Here is a 20732-nt window from a genome sequence, read left to right on the forward strand (position 1 = left end):
AAGCAGTCAGAAACTGCAAGGAAGGAAATATTCCCTGGTTTTTCCTCAGGCCAGTCCAGTGCATACCAGAACCAGGGCACACAGAACCAAATGAGGTGGTTCCTTCCCCACACAGCCTTGTCAAGCTCAGCTGTGAAGAGGCGAGACTGTTGCCCTCCTGAGTGCCTGCTACAGAGGGAGGGCAGTGGAGGATGGAGACAGGGCAGAGGTGGGTTTAGGACACTGACCCTCCTGCATTCATCACAGACATGCCTTGTTTTTTGAGTGCATCGTGTACCAGATGCCTTGACCACATTAATTTATATACTACGCGTTGCACCTGGGAAGTAGGTAGTCCCATTCCCCTTTACAGGTGAGGAATGTGAGCTGCAGAGGGACAGCTGGGGAGTAGCAGATCCAGGATTTCAACCCAAGCCCCTCCCACTTAGCGCCCAGGCTCTTTCCCAAGGCACTACCCTAAATTTCAGCTCAAGCCGGGGACTTTGAGTTTGGCTCTGGCTGGTGAGAACACCAAGCAATAAAAAGTGTACATTGCCAGTCATGAGCTGTTTCATTCAGAAGGGGACGGATCGCTAAATTTTCTTACGGTCTCCTTCACCAGGAGTGAATGGGTGCATCCTCCTGCTGAGCCCCAAGCCTCCTCCCCGAGGCCCGGAGCCCTGCCCTGTCCTCTCCTCTGTGAGGCCTTCCTGCATGTCTCCTGGAAAAATTGTCTCTTCCTCTGCGTGGCTCATAAGATTTCTCATTTCTGCCCAGTGCGTGTTGCACTATAACCTCCACCTCTGAATCTCCCTCTGTGTTTTAAGTCACTTGCAAACAGGAACTGAGTTTTCTCCTTTCTTAGATCTTCCCAGTACTCCTTGTGAGGGCTCTGGGCCTGTTTCTGTCTGTTAAGTGGGATGACCGTTCCTGGCTAGGTTGCCGTCAAAGGCCTGGTATGTTGGTACATTTGAGTGTCGGTTAGCGTTAGTTTCCTTCTACGTGAGGACACACTGAGTGAGCCCAGGCCCCTACTTACGTTAAAGGGGAAGGATTTATTTGAAAACGTATTGTCATTTTTTTTTCAAGGGGATGTCGGGGTTTCTGTTAAGTTTTTCTCGTTTCTTTAGCCAAGCTGAAGCGTTCTGCCTTGGCGGGAGTAGAAGGTGGACTGTGTGACTGGGGGCCCCCTCGGCTCAGGAAGAGTGCAGGAGGGGATGGGGAGTCAGCTGGAAAAGTGGCCTGTGTTTTTGCTGAGGCTGGACAGTTAGGGCCTCCCGTGTTGGACCAGGCTCACCGCCTGACTTCTAATGTTTGTTGTGCTTTTTGTGTTCTTTATGTTAAAGAGGCCTCTCAGACTGTTAACTTCAGGCCCCACCAAACCAGTACCTGCCCCGTGGTGCAGGTTTTGTCCAGCCAGTGGGAAGCCGTGGGTGGAGGACACAGGGAAGCCTTCTCAAGGTCAGGGATGTCCGCGGCTGTTTCCGGTGCTTGGCTTTAGGCTGAGGTGATACAATTGCTCTCTGGAAATCACGCACTTGCAGTAAAAGTTCTGGTTATAAAAGTTCTGCAATAAAAACTGCCACCACAGTTTTGTATCTGGTTATTCAAGGCCACTGGGGGCTAAAGGAAGGGCCCAGGAGGTTCTTGGATGTAGGAAGAGATGCAGGGCAGCTGCACTTCCTTAGCCACACCACACAGTCCCTTCAGATCCCTGCCCTGTCACTTGTCACAGCACAGCAGACCTAACATTGGATTCGCTCAATCCAGTCAAGACAGCCTGGATACATCAAGGAATCGCCCGTCCTCCAAATCTGGGGGCCACGATATAAAACTGAGAGGAGTTAACTTGGAGAATTGTGGTGTTAGGGCACATACGAAGATGGTGTGTTTCTTCATGGGCTGTCAACAGATTGGGCTGCTTGACTTCAGAGCATGGTGGAGATTGGAAGTGCAGATTAGCGGAGGACGAAATGCCAGGCCAAGGCTGGAGACATCCATAAGAGCAGGCATGAGCGTTGTGAGGTCTGCAGACTGTCCCTCGGGACCCCCAGAGACAGGTTGTGGAGGGGACAGAACTTCTGGAGTGGAATAGCCTCAAATATAAAGTCTTCTCTTTCTCCATCCTTTTCTCCCTCTGTTCTCTCTCCCTCACCTCCTCTCGTGCTCTTTGTCTCTGTCTCTCTTTTTCCAAAGGTAACTGAGGTTCAGGTGGTAAACCCAAGCAACATGTGCCACGGCGTGTGCCCTGGCCTAGTCCAGCCTGCTGTTTACCAGTGGCCCTTCAGTCAGGGTTCTGTGTTCTGAACTTTCTTTTCTTTTTCTTTCTTTCTTTCTTTCTTTTTTAAACAGGGCCTTGATCTGTCACCCAGGCTAGGGTGGAGTGGTGCCATCTCTGCTCACTTCAGCCTCCACCTCCTGGGCCCAAGCAATTCTCCACCTCAGCCACCAGAATAGTTGCGGCTACAGGCACACACCAACACGCCCGGCTAGTTTTTGTATTTTTCATAGAGAGGGGGTTTTGCTGCATTGCCCAGGCTCGTCTCGAACTCCTAAGCTCAAGTGATTTGCCCGCCTAGGCCTCCCAGCGTGCTGGGATTACAGGCGTGAGTCACTGCGCCTGGCCTTTTCAGAACTCCTGATGCTGGTGGTATTTGGGAAGTGGGCGAGCCCAATGCCAGGTCTGGCCTTGCCAGGCAGGGCTGTGCCCAAGGGTGGGTGGCCACAGGTCTAACAGTGGACGAGAAGTGCCCGGAGGCCACACGGCTGCTTAGCAGTGCCTGTCAGAGCCGCTCAGCTCAGGTTTCGCCAGCCCAGGGATCCTTTGGGAGGCCCAGTCTCTATTTTGAGAAACGGTTCACGATGAGGTGATCAAGTGTCATATTTTCAACGGAGAATTAAAGGTACCCAACACTTAGCTCTTAGCTCAGGAAACACCAGTATCAAAACAGGCCGGCTCTAGGCCTCTATTTCTGCGTATTTTCACATCTCCTTCTTTCTGCTTTTCTTACTGGACAGTATCTTTCAGTATAGAATAATACCATCCTAAGTAAAATACTTTTGCCATTCATTTTAAGCAGTGAAACTTCTACTTATTAATAGAGGCAGAAATAAGATTGTAAGGTGATTACATTTGAGGTAATAAATACCACGGTCTGGTTGTTTTTTATAGCAAATATGCACAAGTTTGTTAGCCGGATTGCAATGAAGTAGTCTAAAACAAGGACTGGAAATCAGGCACTCTCCATTAGACACTGGCGTGTGCGCATCCTGCAGACGTCCATTTCCCTGAACTGTGGTGTCATGTGAGTCTGTGGCCCCAAGTGAAAGGAGTTGGGTTCATTTTCCTGAGAAATTCTCACAGCTCTGTTGAGTTCCAATCAGTTACGGGCTGTGTGGAGAACAGGCTAGTCAGATTTCACTGCTTTTCAGTTATTGACAAAAGTACATAGAAATGGATGGGGCTTATCAGCAGGCAGCAGAGATGCCTTTCAGAGTGCACAGCCTCCTGTCTCACGTCTCGCTCTGCAGTTTTTGTCTTAGGATTTCCACTCGGTTTGGTTCTCTTTTCTATACTTTGCTGGAAGGAACTCAATACAGCTCTGCTCCTTTTTTTTCTCCCCCACTGAAGGAAAAAACAAACATTTTGAGTGGCTTGGTGAAAGCAAATCACCATCCTTAATATGTTCTTGCCTTCTAGGTCTGGCGTTTCTATTCTTTTGACTTTTCTTGTCCCTTGCCGGTTCTGTGAGTAGAATCCGGAAGAAAACTGTGGGTTTTGCCATGGGTCTTCTGAGCTGAAGGCAGCGCTGATTTGGCCAGCTTGTCTCTGCAGATGCTTATGGAAAACCAAGGTGTTTTCTGTCACTACACATAATTAGATGCCTGTTATGCCCCAAATACATGATGAAGCCATTAAATAATTTTTAAAATTAATATTTATAAAAATTCATTCTGACATATTCAAGAGCTTAATGGCTGTTTGTGTTTATTTTCTCTTACACCTCTTGCAGACTATTTGTCATTTCCATGGTTATGTGTGGTCAAATTTACTCCTGGTCACTTGCATAATTATCTACGATTTAATGCCTTAATCATTAAACTCACATATAGCGTCTCTGGTACTTTTCATGCAATGTAGATGTTCATGGCCAAACAGCCCAGGAAGAAACTGAATAAATATTCAGGAGAAAGTCATAAAAATATCTGATTGTTCTTTTTTTTTTTTTTTTTTGTGATGGAGTCTCTCTGTCTTCCAGGCTGGAGTGCAATGGCACGATCTCGGCTCACTGCAACCTCTGCCTCCCAGTTTCAAGCAATTCTCCTGCCTCAGCCTCCCAAGTAGCCGGGACTACAGGCACCCGCCACCTCACCCGGCTAATTTTTTGTATTTTTAGTAGAGGCGGGGTTTCACTGTGTTAGCCAGGTTGGTCTCAGTCTCCTGACCTCGTGATCCGCCCGCCTTGGCCTCCCAAAGTGCTGGGATTACAGGTGTGAGCCACTGTGCCTGGCCCTGATAGTTATTTCTTAAGAAGATAAGAATCCCCCTGCTGGCCAAATCTCAATGTAGGGGTGCACTGGTGGGAGCCTCTCCATGACTCTGCTTTCTGGGTCATCAGTGTGGTTCCATTTCCACCCCTTCTGGAGTCCATAGCCAGATGGGTTGTGGGAACTCTCAACTCTGCCCTCCCCTCATGGTGCCCCAGAAAAGGCAAAAGGAAGAGACTGAAATTGTATGGTGATTCTGTGCTTTTCCTTTTTTATTATTTTCTTCCTTTTTTGGGGGGATGAGGGGAGACTTCCATTTTTGACTAAGAAAATAATGATGACAAAGGTGACCATGTGTAGCAGTTTGTGGAATGGATTAGACTCAACAGATTATAGTCTTTCTCTCCTGATTCTCTATCTGGGAAGGTGTCTCGGCAGCCCATAGCACTCAGCTCTGCATTGTCTACCAGAATGGTCCCATTTCTCAGAGGTTAGGAAGTTCAGCCTCTTCTGAATGACAGCGTCAATCCCACATCCAGCTGAAGCTCTCCCCATCCCACCCTCCACCGTGGTCTCAGGTCCGACCATGGCAGGATCCCAGGCCTGGGTGGCTGCTGTCAGACTTGGGTCCCCTCCCCCTGGGGTGCTGCTTCCATGGCTGGGTGGGGATGAGGGGCAGGAGCTCTTCTTTGCTGGTGGTCAGCATACCTTCTGGTGCTACAGGTCTGGTGCCACGTGCTTTTGTGGGGTTTAATCTGCAGGTGTGTGGGGGTCCCACCCTTAGCTTCTGCCCTGTGAGCCCACAGCCTCTCCTGGCTCGGCCCACCTTGCACCCAGCCCTCTGGTTCAGGCTCCTTCTGAGTCCTCTTGGGTCACCTAATAACTGCAGCAGCCATCTGCTTCCAGGCACCACCTTCTGACCTCTCTGTCACATGCTGCTGTGGACAGCCCTGGCCAGCCACCCTCTGGTCCTCCTTAGGACACAGGCATTTGTTTCAAGCTCCTGCACTTCCCTGATCCAAAGACTCACATCACAGTGCTCCCGAGCAGCTTCAGGCCTGCAGTTCTGCAGCTCCATGTCTGTGGCCCTTGACCCAGCCCTGTGTGTGGCTCCCCAGGACCCTCTGCTTGGTTTGGTAGAGGATGGAGAGGCACCACGTGAGGGGAGGAGGCCACTGTGAGAGTCTAGGGGAGAGAAGACAACATCCCGAGTGACAGTGGAGTAGAGATGGTAGGAAGGGGTCAGCAGGAAGTCAGATAGAATCCCATGTGCAGGGAAAGGAGCAACAGTGGAGCAGGAGCAGGGGAAAGGAGGGGCTGGGTTTGAGTCTTGGCAGAGCTGGAATCAACTTGGCAGTCTTTGGCCTCCGGAGGAAGAAGAGACGGAGATGACAATGAGGTAGAAACCTTGGCACATAATGAAGCCATGACTGAAATGGAGAGGCAGGAGAGGCAGTGGTGCCCCGGAGAACTCTTCATTGGGTGTCGTTAGGCCTGGAAACCAGCAGACTGGTGCAGTCTCCTCAGGTTGTGGCAGCGAAATGGCAGTGTGCTGCATGTGTGGTGTCCACGTAGGAGAGAAGCTTGGAGGAGGTGTGTGTATGATGGGGCCAGCCAGGGGCACACTCCTTGCTTCTCAGGGCTGTGCTGGCCTGGCCGTGCCCCCTCCCTGGTGGGGGAGGGAGGTCAATCAGAACTCTGGGGGCTGCCACTCAGGGACACGGTTAAATTCAGGTGATACTGCAGCCTGCACAGATAAGGCAGCAGGGGCTAAAGGTGGCGGTGTGATCTGGAGGCATGGTCAGATCCCTCCATCCCCAAACCTGCTGTGCCCTTGTTGGGACCTTCAGGCCCTTGCTTGGACAGGAGCTGAGAGCCCGTCAAGCTCAGGACGTATCCATCTGCACACGTTGAGCAGTTTGGCCATGTCTTTGTAGTCCTGGGACAGTGGTGTTTGGTAGAAACCAAATACGGCTTTCAAGCTTGACAGTCCACGCTGCCACATAGAGACTGGCTGCAAGAAAGCAATGAGCTTCTGGTTGCATAGTTTTGGGGGAGAAGAGAAGAAAAAAATCGAACTCCGTTAGGAAAAGAGTGTACTAAATCATGCCTGAGAGGTGGCAAGAAGAATTGCTTTATACAAATTCAACAAATGCTGAGGTTGGTCAGCTAAGATACAGAGCTGTCACGTCTCTCTGGGTATAATTAGGCTTTCTCCTGAAGGGATCACCTGGGCTGACTGCCCTTGAAAACTGCTAGAAGGTGGTGGACGAATGCACCTTGGGAAAAGGAAGCAAGGTTGCTGCCAGGCATCCCGATGAAAGGCGAACTCTGCCCTTCCTCCCTCACAACTCTTGCGGTCTCATTCTCATTTTCCAGGCTTGGAGGGTTTGTGAAGAAGTGAACCAAGACAATTCACTCGCTGTCTTTCTGCAAAATGACTTGAGATTTCCATTGCCGGGAGTATAGGCGCCGGCACCGCAGGCTTGCTTGGGAAAAGCTGCATCAGGTGGCACATTTATGAATAAGTCACTAGCTGGATTGGATCAGATGCCTCTGCTAGTTCTCAGGGCACTGCTTCATTCTGCACTCCTCTTCCAGGGAAGCCCAAGGAGCGGTTTCTGTCTATTAGCTCCTGGAACGGCATTGGCTGTGCGGTAGAAAGCCCTTTGCACTCCTTTTAGGGGGCAAAGCAAACCCACTCCAGGCGAGGGCAGGGGCAGCTTGGGATGTGTGCAAACATTGCCTGGTGGTTTGGGAATCAGTAAGTTTTCTCTGATCTGTTCCATTTCAGTTGTTAAGAATGTTCAAACTTCACTGTACACTAGCAGTGCTTTTTTTTTTTTGAAGGAGATATCCTTTTTCTATAATATTGAACAATGTAGTAACTCTTGTTTTTATCTGAAACTTGGAGCAGGGGTTGCTCTGCTCAGCATGAGCATGGAGTATTTGCTGATAGTTAAGTGATCCTCACCGACAGGCTCTTTCTTCACTTGCTGGTAGTTGAGTAATAGCTGTGGGACTGGGCTCTCAAATGTTCCTCTTTGAATATTTACTTGATGTGTTGTGAGATATCAGCGTTCCCATATCTAGAGGCCCTGAAGTTTAGTTTGGTGAGTGTTATGGATATGTTTTGTTATTATGTCTTAGAGAATCCTATCTAGAAAGCTAATCTTTTTATGTTGAATTACTGAAAGCTTCCCCCACCCCCGGGTCAAAGCTGTGAAATTCTATTGTGTAGGATTTCTTAGGCAGTTATGAATGCGTTTGCTGCATAAATGAGCTTTTATTAGGCATTTTAAGGAGCCAACTTCTACTCTACCCTTGCAGAGACAAGAGGCTTGCTTCTTTTCTTTGTTTTTAATAGAAAGAGTAAGGATGCTAATAATAATAGTAAAAAAAAATTGTAATTGCCACCAGTCATTGAGTGCTACCTGTGTCTCGGTGTCTTACCAGAAACTTTACAAGAGTCATCTCATTTAATCCTCACATAAACTCAGCTGATAAAAGCTGAAATCTCTCTCTGGTCAGCTCTTGGGGAAACTGAGGCCTACAGATTATAGGAGCTTATCTGGGGGAGATGCACAGCCTGGCCACATCATGGCTGGATTTGACCTCATGTGTTTCCAGCTCTAGAGCATGTCACCAGGATTCGGTGGATGGTGTTGAGCTGTGGAGTGTCCTGGGGCAGACTTTCAGCAGGCAGTGCCTTTGTGTGCCCTGAAATGTGGTGTTTTGATGGGTAAAGTCATTTCTCCCTGGCTTATTGCACCAGTGTGATATTTATTGTTTTTATGCCGCAATTCTGCAGGCTGCAGTGTGATTGTTTCATACACACATATTTCAGCCCTTACTTATCTGGATCTTCTGTTGACTGTTTTTCTGGCTTTCCGTTTTGTTTGCAGGGGCCAAGAAAGTAGGGAAAGCTTTGATGGGACTTTCCTCTGATAGCTCTTCTCCTCTATTAGAAGGAATTCTTGTCTTCACAGGAACATTGCCCTGAGCTTGGGAGGTGCCGAACTCCAAGAGAAGGTATTACATGGAGTCTTAATCTGGAGTCCCTGGTCATCAGGATGGTTTACAGAAATAATGTACAAGGAAGAGGCTTGGGAGTCTGAGACTCAGGGGCATGTAGCAGTTTAAAAAGAGCAGGGTCTCTGCACAAGTCTAAGGAAGTCATCAGAGCTGGGACCTTGCCCAGCTCCTGCTGGGTACACCCATCGCAGGTGCTCCTGGCTGGTGGCAGGCAGGCTGGAGTGCATCTAGCCTAGAAGAAGGTCCATGGCCTTCATCAGATACTCAAAGAAGTACCTGACTCGAGTATTCAGGGATGCTCGAGACTGACCTGGGGCCTGTCCCAGCTCTGCCACCTACCTCATGTCACACCTGGGGACGTCCTTCCATCTCGCTGTGACTCCAGCTCTTCCTCTGTCTCCTGAGGCAGTTGAACACAGTCCCCATGAGTCCATCTGAGCCTCGTGGAACCTTGAGCACTGAAGGAAGTTCTTGGAGGCCCAACTGAATTTGCAAAGAAGGCTTGTCCAGATCCCACATCAGAGTAAAGGGGGTGTCTCTGCAATTATGTGCTAGAAACCTTCACTGCAGAGTATTCTCTAACCTGACCCCTCTCATCAGCCAGCACTGCAGGATGCCAGCGTTCTAGTATGTGTCGAGGAGTCCAGACATCCTAACATCAGTCTGCCAGGAGCCCTGGTGTCTTTTGTTTTCAGGAAGTAATTATGGATGGAGGCAGTGGTGCAAAATGTGTAGGTGGTGTCCTAGGCTCGGAAAGACCTGGGCTAGAATTCCAGTCTTTTCAAGCTGTGTGATTGTGAGAAGGTTACTTAACTGGTTGGATCCTCAGCTACCTTGTCTGTAAAATGGGGAGAATACGCTTGTCATATGAAGTTGCCGGGGGTATTGAACATACACAGCGTGGCATGGTGGCTGGATCATGGCATGTTTAGAAAATGAGGGCTTAAATCAGATTAGTGTGGGATTCAGGGATGTGGGAGCTGGTATAGGATGCGAGGATTCCTCATTCCCCTCTGGTAACCAGTTCTGCAGGCTGCGGTAGCACTCAGTTGTTTTATGGGCATTTGTTTCTGGACATCTTTCTGACTTTTTATTATTGCTATGAAGCTGGGCACTGACTGGGCAGCTGAATCCCAACTCACTCACTCACTCCACTCACTCACTCACTCACTCACACACTCACTCACTCACACACTCAGGCACTCACGCACACAGTGGTGACCGAATTCCTTTCCTGGGCCCAGCACTTCACTTACCAGTGATGAACAAGAAAGTCATGGTTCCTCTTCCCTTGGTAGAGGGAAATCTACAACTGTGGCTGCAAATAAGTAGCCAGACACAAACTAGACGCAGCTTATGTACAGTTTGTAAACAGGACGAAGCAAACATCCTATTGCTGAAGAATCTCATGGAAAGAGAATGGCAACTCCCTTCTGCCTGCAGCATAAACAGACTCTGTGAGCCAGGAGAGCCGGGTGTGCCTGGTTTCTCTCTCAAATTCCGTTTAAGCACATGCGGGTTGCCAGCAGCCAGCTAGAGTAGCCAACATGGTAAACAGGCACCCATGCTGTAGGCGTGCCATTCAGGTCAGCTGGCCTCAGGATCACTGTGGATTTCCCAGTCCACTTTTCTTGGACAGTAAGAAATTGTTATACCTTCATGTCCACAGATGACGTTTCCAGCTGGAAAGATGGAAGAAACCTAAAGCATAGTGCTTTTGAACTCGGGGTCTGGGAAAGTACAGAGATACGTGAATTTTCCCTTTTCAGCATGCGGTCCCTGTCTACCTCAGCCTGACCAGCCTGGCTGGGCAGTAGCTGTCACCTATAGACTTAGGTTTTAATTCAGCTACCTGGGCCCCACACCTGCGATTCGCATTCACTGCACCGTGTCACCTAAGATCCTCTGACTTTCAGTGAGTGGATTTCAAGTCTTCTGCTGCATGTTGAAGAGCTCTCAGCATAAAAACCCAGCTGGGAGCTTCCATCTGATGTGGGGATTAACAAGTGTCATCCTGAAACTTAGTAAATGTGTGATGGTTTTAAGCTAAAATCATTTGGAGCTATGGTCGATGACCTTGGAAATGGCAGAAATGTTTTCATGTATGTATTTTTTCATTTTATAAACAGTTCCTGCCAGGGCACATGCAGCTTTTTCAACCTGGAGGGATCAAAGGAAGCTTGAGTTGTGTGCGCTGTGATTCATTCCCTGCTGAGTCCCAAGGACTCGCCCTGCCTCCTGCTGGAGGGGGTGAGAGGACGGAAAGCTGGATTACCCAGCCTGCATGCACTGCCAGCCAGGAGCACCTGCTATGGGTGTGCCCAGCAGGAGCCGGGCAAGTTCCCAGCTCTGATGGCCTCTTTAGACTTGTGCAGAAGCCCTGCTCTTTTTAAACTGCCACATGCACCTGAGTCTCAGACTCAACCACATGACATCTGCACAGATGTTTGAGAAAGGCATTCCCTGGTTGGTAAGCTAATGACTTCACAACGGAGTACAGATGCACAGGAGTCCCCGCGTAAATAGCAACCGTTCTTTCCCAGGCTGAGCCACTCACAGGCAGAGGAAGCCAGGCGTTTTCTGTTTTGTGCTGTGACTGTGTTAACTGGAGGATGGTGCTTGCGTTCAACAGAAGCCACACTGAAAGGCACAAAACAATGGGGAACAAGCCTGGTTTAAGCCTGTGCAGGCCATCCACACGCACAGGCCATCCACACGCACAGCCCACCCACACCCACAGCCCACCCACACCCACAGGCCACCCACACGCACAGCCCACCCACACGCATAGGCCACCCACACGCACAGGCCATCCACACATACAGCCCACCCATACGCATAGGCCACCCACACCCACAGGCCACCCACACACACAGCCCACCCACACACACAGCCCACTCACACGCACAGTCCACTCACACGCACAGGCCACCCACACAGCCCACCCACACCCACAGGCCACCCACACACACAGCCCACCCACACCCACAGGCCACCCATACACACAGCCCACCCACACCCACAGGCCACCCACACACACAGCCCACCCACATGCACACAGTCCACTCACACGCACAGTTCACCCACACCCACAGGCCACCCACACACACAGCCCACCCACACGCACAGTCCACTCACACACACAGCCCACCCACACGCATAGGCCACCCACACACACAGCCCGCCCACACCCACAGGCCACTCACACACACAGCCCGCCCACACGCACAGTCCACTCACACACACAGCCCACCCACACCCACAGGCCACCCACACACACAGCCCACCCACACGCACACAGTCCACCCACACGCACACAGTCCACCCACACGCACACGTTGCCCACATGCACAGCCCACCCACACACACAGCCCACCCACACGCACAGGCCACCCACAGGCACAGCCCACCCACACGCACAGACCATCCACATGCAGGCGGATCACCTGTGGTCAGGAGTAGTCTGACCAACATGGTGAAACCCCATCTCTACTAAAAATACCAAATTAGCCAGGTGTGGTGGCACATTCCTGTAATCCCAGCTACTTGGGAGGCTGAGTCAGGAGAATCACTTGAACCTGGGAGGCGGAGGTTACAGTGGGCCAAGATTGTTCCATTGCAGTCCAACCTGGGCAATACAATGAGATTCCATCTCAGAAAAGAAAAAATAATAAAATAGAAATCCCAAACACCCTGGAGTGCTTTCTGGCAGGTGTCCCTAGCCCGGGCATGTTGTTTTAGCGTCTTCTCCTGTGATGTGCAGTACGGCATTTTCTTTTTTTTTCTTTTTCCCTTTGGGGACTTCTCCTCCTGCCCCAGGCTTTGTCTCTTTTTCTCATATCTGAAATTTCTGCTCATCTTTAAGACAGTTCAAGGCCTCCTTGGCTAGGGTGTTAGGGTAGACACCCCACTAATGTGGTCTACACAGGTTTTTTCTCCCTCAGAAAGCTTGGCTCTTTGAAACATTTCTTATTCTGAAATCTCCTTTTCATTCCCATCTCAGGCTTTTGTAAGTCTGCAGTGTTTCTTGTAGGCAGGAACTATGTATGATTTTCAGCCGTGTCAATATCATCGTCATCAATAAGCATTTTTAAGCACAGTCATACATAGCTTAATGATGGGGTGCACGCTGAGAAATGTATCCTTAAGCGATTTCATCATTGTGTGAACATTACAGAATGTACCCAACACAAACCTACATAGTACAGCCTACTACACACCTAGCTGTATGCTATAGCCTATTGTTCCTGGGCTGCAAACCTTTGCAGCTTGTTACTGTGCTGAGCACTATAGGCAACTGTAACACAGTAGTAAGCATTTGTATGTCTCAGCATATCTCACCATAGAAAAGGTATTACGGTCTTATGGGACCACCTTTGTATATGTGATCCTTCAGTGACTGAAGCACTGTTATGTGGTAGATGACTGCACCCACAAATATGAACTACATCATGCTACATATTGAAAATACAAATGGCCTTGCTGCCTTCTAGAGTTGTTAAATAATAATAGAATTAGTATTCAGATTTAACTGGTCCATGATTAGGACCTGGGCATGTTTTAAGCTTCCCAAGTGCTTCCAGCCACAGTGCGGCCAATGTATATATCACTGATTCAGCTATGTGTGTGCCCAGGCCTGGAGCACCCAGAAATGGGTTCTCTGATGACATTGTTTTGAGCCATATCTTTGAGAACAGAACAAGTGAGGCAGAGAGTACAGTGAGGCCAAGATGGTTGGGGATTGGTTGGGCAACAAGAGTGAAACTCCATCTCAAAAAGAAAAAAAAAAAAAGGAAAGGAAAGAAAATGGCATTGTGGATCATGTCTTAATTCTGCAGTCCATGGATCTAGTTTTACAAATGCATGAGGAAAGAACAGAATGCCCATTCTAAAAGTAAACAGCTTCTGGAAACTGGAGCTGTAGGCCGATTGCCAGAAGAGTGGAGGACATTGAAGAATGGTTCAGGTCTAGGGCTGGTGGAGATCTTCAGACTCTCTGGAAGTTTAGATATGTGTTTACAGCCCTACAGGGCACAGATGTGTGATGTCACTGAGTGAACAGGTCCTGCGGTCAGTAGATCCAGATGGAAACACACAGCCGTTTTTTATTGTGAAGATGTCTAGGCTTCATCAAATGTTTTCTCCCAAAAGCAGGCCAAAATTCATTTTGTTAGTGTGACATATTCCAATTTTTTAAATGTTGGCTAACTTTAATGTGTACACGTGCACATGCAGGCACACACACATGCATGCACACACTAATGCACACAGCACTCTGCTGGGCAAACAAACTTCCCTGGGGCCCTTGCAGCCTGCTGGTTGCAGCTTAGGCCACAGCCAGTGGGCCCTGCCAGGCGTGTAAGCAGTACATGCCCCGAGCAAAGTCAGGCCTGAGAAGACAACAGTCCTTGCAGGCTGCTTCCAGTCACACTGTGGAGGGAAGGGTGGAGTGTGTACCGTGAATGATTCACGTGACTCCACCTTTGTGTGTGCCATAGAGATGAGGGCTTGGACCAGGGTGGTGACACTGGACGTGGGGAGGGAGGTTGGATGAAATTCTATCACAGGGGTGCCTCTGAGTAGCTGGGGACAGATTATTTGTTGGGGATAAGTGCAGGCTGGCCATAGATTTGGAGCTGGGGCAGGATTTAATAGAGTGTTGCACGTGCCAGTGAGCCCACCTGATTCATTGTGATCATTAATTCGTGTGATGTGTCATCCCCTTGACAATTCAGAAGGGTCAGTCCAAACCCCGCTGCACCCACCCTCCCCTTGACCAGATCCTGTGAAAACAGGCTTGTGTACCTCCCCAACAGCTAGCACATTTCTAAGGTGTTTCTTTCTGGGAATGCTTCCTTTCAATAACCCTTTCTCTGTTTTGTTTACTTTATTAGTTTTTACTTGTTTGGGGGACACTGATTTTAAAAAGGCCATAGCACTCGGAAGGCGCTCCTGAAGACAGACCTGAGTGTGTGTGAGAATGAATTATTCCTAGGCAGGTAGGAACATTGCCACTCACTCTGTGCCTCTGTGTTGTGGTTTTTAAGGAGGAAGATGAAGGCTCGTGCTCCCCCACCTCCTGGAAAGGCTGCCACTCTGCACGTGCACAGCGACCAGAAGCCCCCCCACGACGGGGCCCTTGGGTCACAGCAGAACTTGGTTCGCATGAAGGAGGCGCTGAGGGCCAGCACCGTGGACGTCACCGTGGTCCTGCCCAGTGGGCTGGAGAAGAGGAGCGTGCTCAATGGGAGGTGAGAGCCAGTGCTGCGTGAGGAGTCGCTGTACTCACTTTGCGAGTATAGCGGGGAGAATGGAAAGGCAGATATTGACGTATTGTGTTTTCTTCCTCATCGGGTCTGACCTCAGGGACCTCATGGATATAAATCGGGCCTAGTGACCACTTAGAGCAGCCTGGACTGTCTCACCTGGGGTGGGCTTATGCTAACTGGCCCAGCCATGATGGCTCACCAGATGCTTAGGAGAGCTGGGGCTCCAGGGCTCCCTCCTATGAGGAGGCAGGCTCAGAAAGGAGGGCAGGTGCAGTGGTGACCTACACCCCTGGATGGGACAGCAGCCACAGTGTGTCTCAGGCATCCTCGGCTCTGAAGGGACCCAGCCAGGAGGGCAGCCTCCTGAATTAGCCATTCCCACAGCTACTTGCAGCAACCTGTGGCAGTGTGTGTACAACTGGCAATCAACTTTCTCAAGTGAAAATATTTCAGGTTTAAATGAAGGAATAAACCAACCCAATCATGGATTTCCAATTTAAGGGCTTGAATTTGAGACCCTCAGTTCCCACATGCACTCTTCTCAGGACTGATCTGCCTGTGGCTGAGTGTCTCATGCCACTTCACTCACAAAAGGTGCAGCTGAAACATTGGCAAAGCCTCCTTCATCATAGCATTTCAAGTTTATGACCAATAGACTTGCACATTTTATGTGCAAGTCTTGCACATTTTATTTTGACATTGATCAAAATATATCATAATTTTGTTTGAATAGTTTTGTGCTATTCTTACTGATGCTTTTAGTGATAACCCAATGTATAATAAAAAAAACTAGCGAAGTCACAGAAAAGTTAACTAGAATTTATACATGTTTTTACTGTAGAGAAGTATGATAGAATGATTAATTACAAAAACTTTCAAGCATACATGTATATTTGTGTAATTCTGATGCAGCAGTGAATTGAAGCAACATTTATAAGAAAACAAGGAGAATAAGAAATGATATAAAATGGGCTGGGCACGGTGGCCTGTAGTCCCATCATTTTGGGAGGCCGAGGCAGGCAGATCACTTGAGGTCAGAAGTATGAGACCAGCCTGGCCAAAATGGTGAAACCAACTAAAAACGCAAAATAATTAGTCAGGCATAGTGGTGCATGCCTGTAGTCCCAGCTACTCGGGAGGCTGAGGCAGGAGAATTGCTTGAACCCAGGAGACAGAGGTTGCAGTGAACCGAGATCGTGCCATTCCACTCCAGCCTGGGCAACAAGAGTGAAACTTCATCTCCAGAAAAAAAGAAATGATATAAAATGTTTTATTCTTATGAAGCAATTTGCTTGAGTAATTTTAATGGATAATGGGGAAAATTAATCACCCTGGGTGCTTTTATTCTCACAGATGTCTTTTAAAAAGTGATGTAAGCATTTTATTTTAAAATACCAGTATTTAGATTATAGTTGAAATTGCCTAATCCTTTGCAACTATTTTGTTACTTTTTCAAATTAACCAGTTTATAATCAAAATTCCAGGTGATAGTTTAATTGGCAAAGGGGTACATACGTTTTTCAAAAGTATTTTATGAGATAAGTGAATAAAAATTTGGGGGGCGTTGCTCGAGGCCTCGGAATATGCCTAGGATTGGAACTGTTGAGTTATGGGATACAGTATTGCAGCTGCACCAGGTGAGGCCAACCTGCCCTCCAGTGTGGTGCCACTGGGCTAGAACCGGAGGTTGCTCCTCAGTGGGGGTCCTGTGGCTGTGGTCATAGCAGGAGGGCTCAGGCGCAGTTAGCTATCTACAGTGGATCAAGGTGGGAGGTGCCTGGGCTCAAAGCCTGGTCCACCGGAAGCCACTGTCTCTTGCGGCAATTCGATAGGCTTTCCCTCCAGGGTTCATGCACAGTGGAGTGACAGGAGTTTCTGTGAGTTTCTTTGTTTTATAAAGTAGTCGTAGGCCATGGTACACTTTTCCTATACAACTTTGTAACTTAAGAAATTAGTCACATTATTATAGTTTTAAAAGACACTTTAGCATATGCATGAAATTTTCTCAGTGGGTATATTAGGGTTTACTCGCAGTTCTTAGATTTTAGCCCAATTCCTAGGTACATATTTTGTTTAGAAAATGGCATTGTGGCCCAGGCACAGTGGCTCACACCTGTAATCCCAGCACTTTGGGAGACCGAGGTGGGCGGATCACCTGATGTCAGGAGTTCAAGACCAGCCTGGCCAACATGGCAAAACCCCGTCTCTACTAAAAATACAAAAAAATTAGCTGGACGTGGTGGCAGATAATCTGTAATCCCAGCTACTCGGAAGGCTGAGGCAGGGGAATCGCTTGAACCCGGGCGGTGGAGATTGTGGTGAGCCGAGATCATGCCATTACACTACAGCCTGGGCAACAAGAGTGAAACTCCATCTCAGAAAAAGAAAAAGAAAGAAAGAAAAGGAAAGAAAATGGCATTGTGGATCATGTCTTAATTCTGCAGTTCATGGATCCAGTTTTACAAATGCGTGAGGAAAGAATAGAATGCCCATTCCAAAAGTAAAAATATTATTTTAAAAAAATGCTTTCATTTCTTTTATTTCCCTTATAAAGTAGAGGTGGCCACCATGTAGTTTTGTAATGTAGTAACTGAGAATAGGTGCAGCCTTAGAGATGGAGTATTAAAATAACGTTGTTTTTCTTAAGTAGTGAATTATTATCCCCTCTCATGGTTTCCTGAAGCATCAGTGAGTTATAGCAGCGGCTGTGAGCTGCCTCCAGTGGGTCTTTGGTGGGATAACTATTGTGGATGCAGCAGCTCCTTGCTTTGGGAATTGGTTTTATGTTATGCTCTTTAGTAATATAAGAGTGGGCTGCAGTCACATTCCTGACCCTTGCTTAAAATAGATCTACTTATTTTTTGTCATTGTGGTTTCTCTCTTCTGTCTTAAAAAGTGGGTTTAGTAAAGAACATGCCACCTTTTCATAGGGTAAGCAAGGAGTTTGTAATTTATAGTCAGCCCCTTAACTGTGTTATTCCCCGACATAAAATATTCCGCAAAGGAAACACATTAGTAATTGGATGCTGATAATCCCATTTGGAAAATCAGTGATTTTTTTTTTAAACTTCCCTTGAATTTAGAAACATAAATAAAAGTTGAAGTCTGTTCTTACAGATTAAAACATGAGAATTGGTGCTCTGGGCCGTTCACAGGGGAAATGTTCTCGCCTACCTTAAGGATGTGGTATTACCAGCACCCCACACAGCTGCTGGACAGAGGCCACCATCACATCACTTTAATTGAGGCGTAAGAAAAGAAAAGATCTTTCAGTCAGGTGCAGTGGCTCATGCGTGTAATCCCAGTACTTTGGGAGGCTGAGGTGGGCAGATCACCTGAGGTCAGGAGTTCGAGACCAACCTGGCCAACCTGTCTCTACTAAAAGTAAAAAAAATTAGCTGGGCGTGGTGGTGCTTGCCTGTAATCCCAGCTACTTGGGAAGTTGAGGCAGGAGAGTCACTTGAACCCAGGGGGCAGAGGTTGCAATGAGCCAAGATTTGTGCCTGTGCACTCCAGCCTGGGCAAGAGTGAGACTCCGTCTAAAAAAAAAAAAGAAAGAAAAGATCTTCGAAGAGCCCTTTACGAAAGGGTGTCAGGTATTTAGCGTGTTGGGCTGTATTGTTGTGATGTGGTCAGTGCCTTGCAGCCAAGCTGGTGTTCAAGGCCAAGGGCTGGGGCAGAAGAAGGCAAGCCTTCCTTTTGCAGAAGAGAGGAAATCTGCCTCATTTTCAGTCCTGTGATTCCACCTCTCCAGGCCATTATACCCCCTTTACAACAGACAAGCTTAGACCTGTGCAGGGAGTTTTAGGTCCCTGTCCTTGTGAAACAGCACAGGACTCTTGCAGCAACAGGTGTTGGGCCTCCATGTTCCTTCTGTAGAGGGCTTACCTGTTCTCAGGTACAAGGGAAGAGAGGCTGGGAGGGACCTTCAGCCTTCTCTGTCCTGTGAAGGTATTGATGGAGCACATGTGTGGTCTCCTGGAGGCCTCTGAAGGGCTGTGGCCTTGGCCTTGCACTCTTGGGTATGAGGTCCTGGCCCTGGACTGAAGGAAGTAACCTTTGAGAGGACAGCTTTGCTGCCATGCACTGTTGAGTAGGCCCCAAGAAGGCTGTTCTGAAAGTCACAAGGTTACAAGTCATGTGCACTTTGGTGTGATTATGCTTCTATTAGAAGACTTCCCTTTTCAATAGAGTAAGTTCCTGGGAGCCAGAGCCCACTTTGGTAACCTGGACTTTTTTTTTTTTGAGATGGAGTCTTGCTCTGCCACCCAGGCTGGAGTGCAATGGCACAATCTCGGCTCACTGCAACTTCCGCCTCTCAAGTTCAAGCAATTCTCCTGCCTCAGTCTCCTGAGTAGCTGGATTACAAGCGCCTGCCACTACGCCCGGCTAATTTTTGTATTTTTAGTAGAGGTGGGGTTTTGCCATGTTGGCGAGGGTGGTTTCAAACTCCTGACCTCAAGTGACCTGCCTGCCTCGGCCTCCTAGAGTGCTGGGATTACAGATGTGAGCCACTGCACCTGGCCAGCATTGTCTTTTAACAGTTTTGAAATGTGGATGCCTTTACAGAAGGCATTCCCTCTCCAGTTAGCGACAACCCCCATCTCTCCCTAAACTCACATCATGAGAGCCCTCAAAGACTGGTAGCAACTGCTTGGCCCCAGGAGGTGTTTCGGTTTGTGAGGGCTTGGCCAATTCTCGGAGGTCTGACACCATCCTCCTCACTGTGGCTCTGGTGTTAGTCATGGGTTCCGTTTCTGGTGACGTGGCTTCTGATTTGCATCTGCGAGGTAGGCCCCTGCCCACCTCAGTTGACAGCCTGGGACCCAGGCCTCTCTGAAACTGCATCCTTACAGAGACCTCAGCCTCACACCTAGGGTCCTGCCTCTCTAGCCAACAGACTTCCCCGGTTCTGGGCTTCCTCAGGTCACCTGTCTCCACATTGACCCTTTTTGTGTTCTGCCGATGTGTCCCTTTGTGTAGGGCCTCGTTGGCATGAACTGCCTGTAGTGCAGCAGGCCACAAGCTTTTTGGCACCAGGGACTGGTTTTGTGGAAGACAGTTTTTCCACAGACCAGGCCAGGGATGGCTTTGGGATGATTCAAGCGCATTGTGTGTATCATTAGGTTCTCATAAGGAGCGCATACACAGTTCACAATAGGGTTGACGCTCCTGTGAGAATCCAGTGCCGCTGTGGTCGCACAGGAGATGGAGCTCAGGGGGAAATGCTTGCTTGTTCACTGCTCGCCTGTTGTGCGACCTGGCTTCTAACACACCATTGACCAGTCCTCGTCTATGGCGGAGGGCTGGGGACCGCTGCTGTAGAAGACCCAGCCGTCAGACTGGACTCTCTCCCAGGGCTTGACTCTGCTACTCCAGAGTCGGCCTCATCCAGAGCTTAGGTCCCACACAAGAAACTAGGCCACTCTGGACCAGTTTAAGATTTGACAGTTCATGCAAATTAAATTTGTTTTAACTTTGTGTTGGGTAGTAGCTACAGCTACCTTAAAGTGATTTGTAAACTTGGCACTGAGTGGCCTGTTTACTTAACACATACGTGCTAAGTGTGCATGTCCTGGGTACTTAGAGTCTAGTAATTCTTAAAGTAGGGTTCCAGACCAGCAGCAATGGCTTCACTTGAGAACTTGTTAGAAACGCAAATTCCCAGCCCCTCCCCAGACCCCCTGAGTAGAAATACTGGGGAGGAGCCCAGCAACCTGTGTTTCAGCAAGCCCTGAGGGTTCAGATTGCATATTAAAGTTGCAGTCCCCTGCTATGGTGCATGCCACTGGCTCTGCTAGATGTCAGGGATATTCGATGAGTATGCGGTCCTAAGAATGAGCCCAAGGTCTCACTGGTGGGGTGGCATGAACAGGGGGACTATAGGAATGATTTGTGTCAGTGGCTCAAGAACGACCCTTGGCAGCCTCATCACAGAGTATTTTTCAGTCCATTTCCACA

General features: G+C 48.6%; 1 protein-coding gene across 15 annotated transcripts in view; it reads left to right on the forward strand.

Moving 5' to 3' along the window:
- The window catches only part of COBL (cordon-bleu WH2 repeat protein), a 300001-nt gene that overhangs the window by 82101 nt on the left and 197168 nt on the right, over positions 1 to 20732 (forward strand). For 14 of the 15 annotated variants that reach the window (XR_012433198.1, XM_005549568.4, XM_005549573.4 and 11 more), the window contains one exon: positions 14550 to 14753. Coding sequence is in view for 13 of the 15 variants with exons in the window: in XM_005549568.4 (XP_005549625.3) it covers positions 14550 to 14753 (204 nt within the window). In the remaining 2 variants the exon portion in view is untranslated. Of the gene's footprint in view, positions 1 to 14548; positions 14754 to 20732 lie in introns of those variants that run through there. The other variant, XM_074036562.1, reaches the window with a different exon arrangement.

Source organism: Macaca fascicularis, chromosome 3, assembly GCF_037993035.2.
Source record: "Macaca fascicularis isolate 582-1 chromosome 3, T2T-MFA8v1.1".
Lineage (NCBI taxonomy): Eukaryota > Metazoa > Chordata > Mammalia > Primates > Cercopithecidae > Macaca > Macaca fascicularis.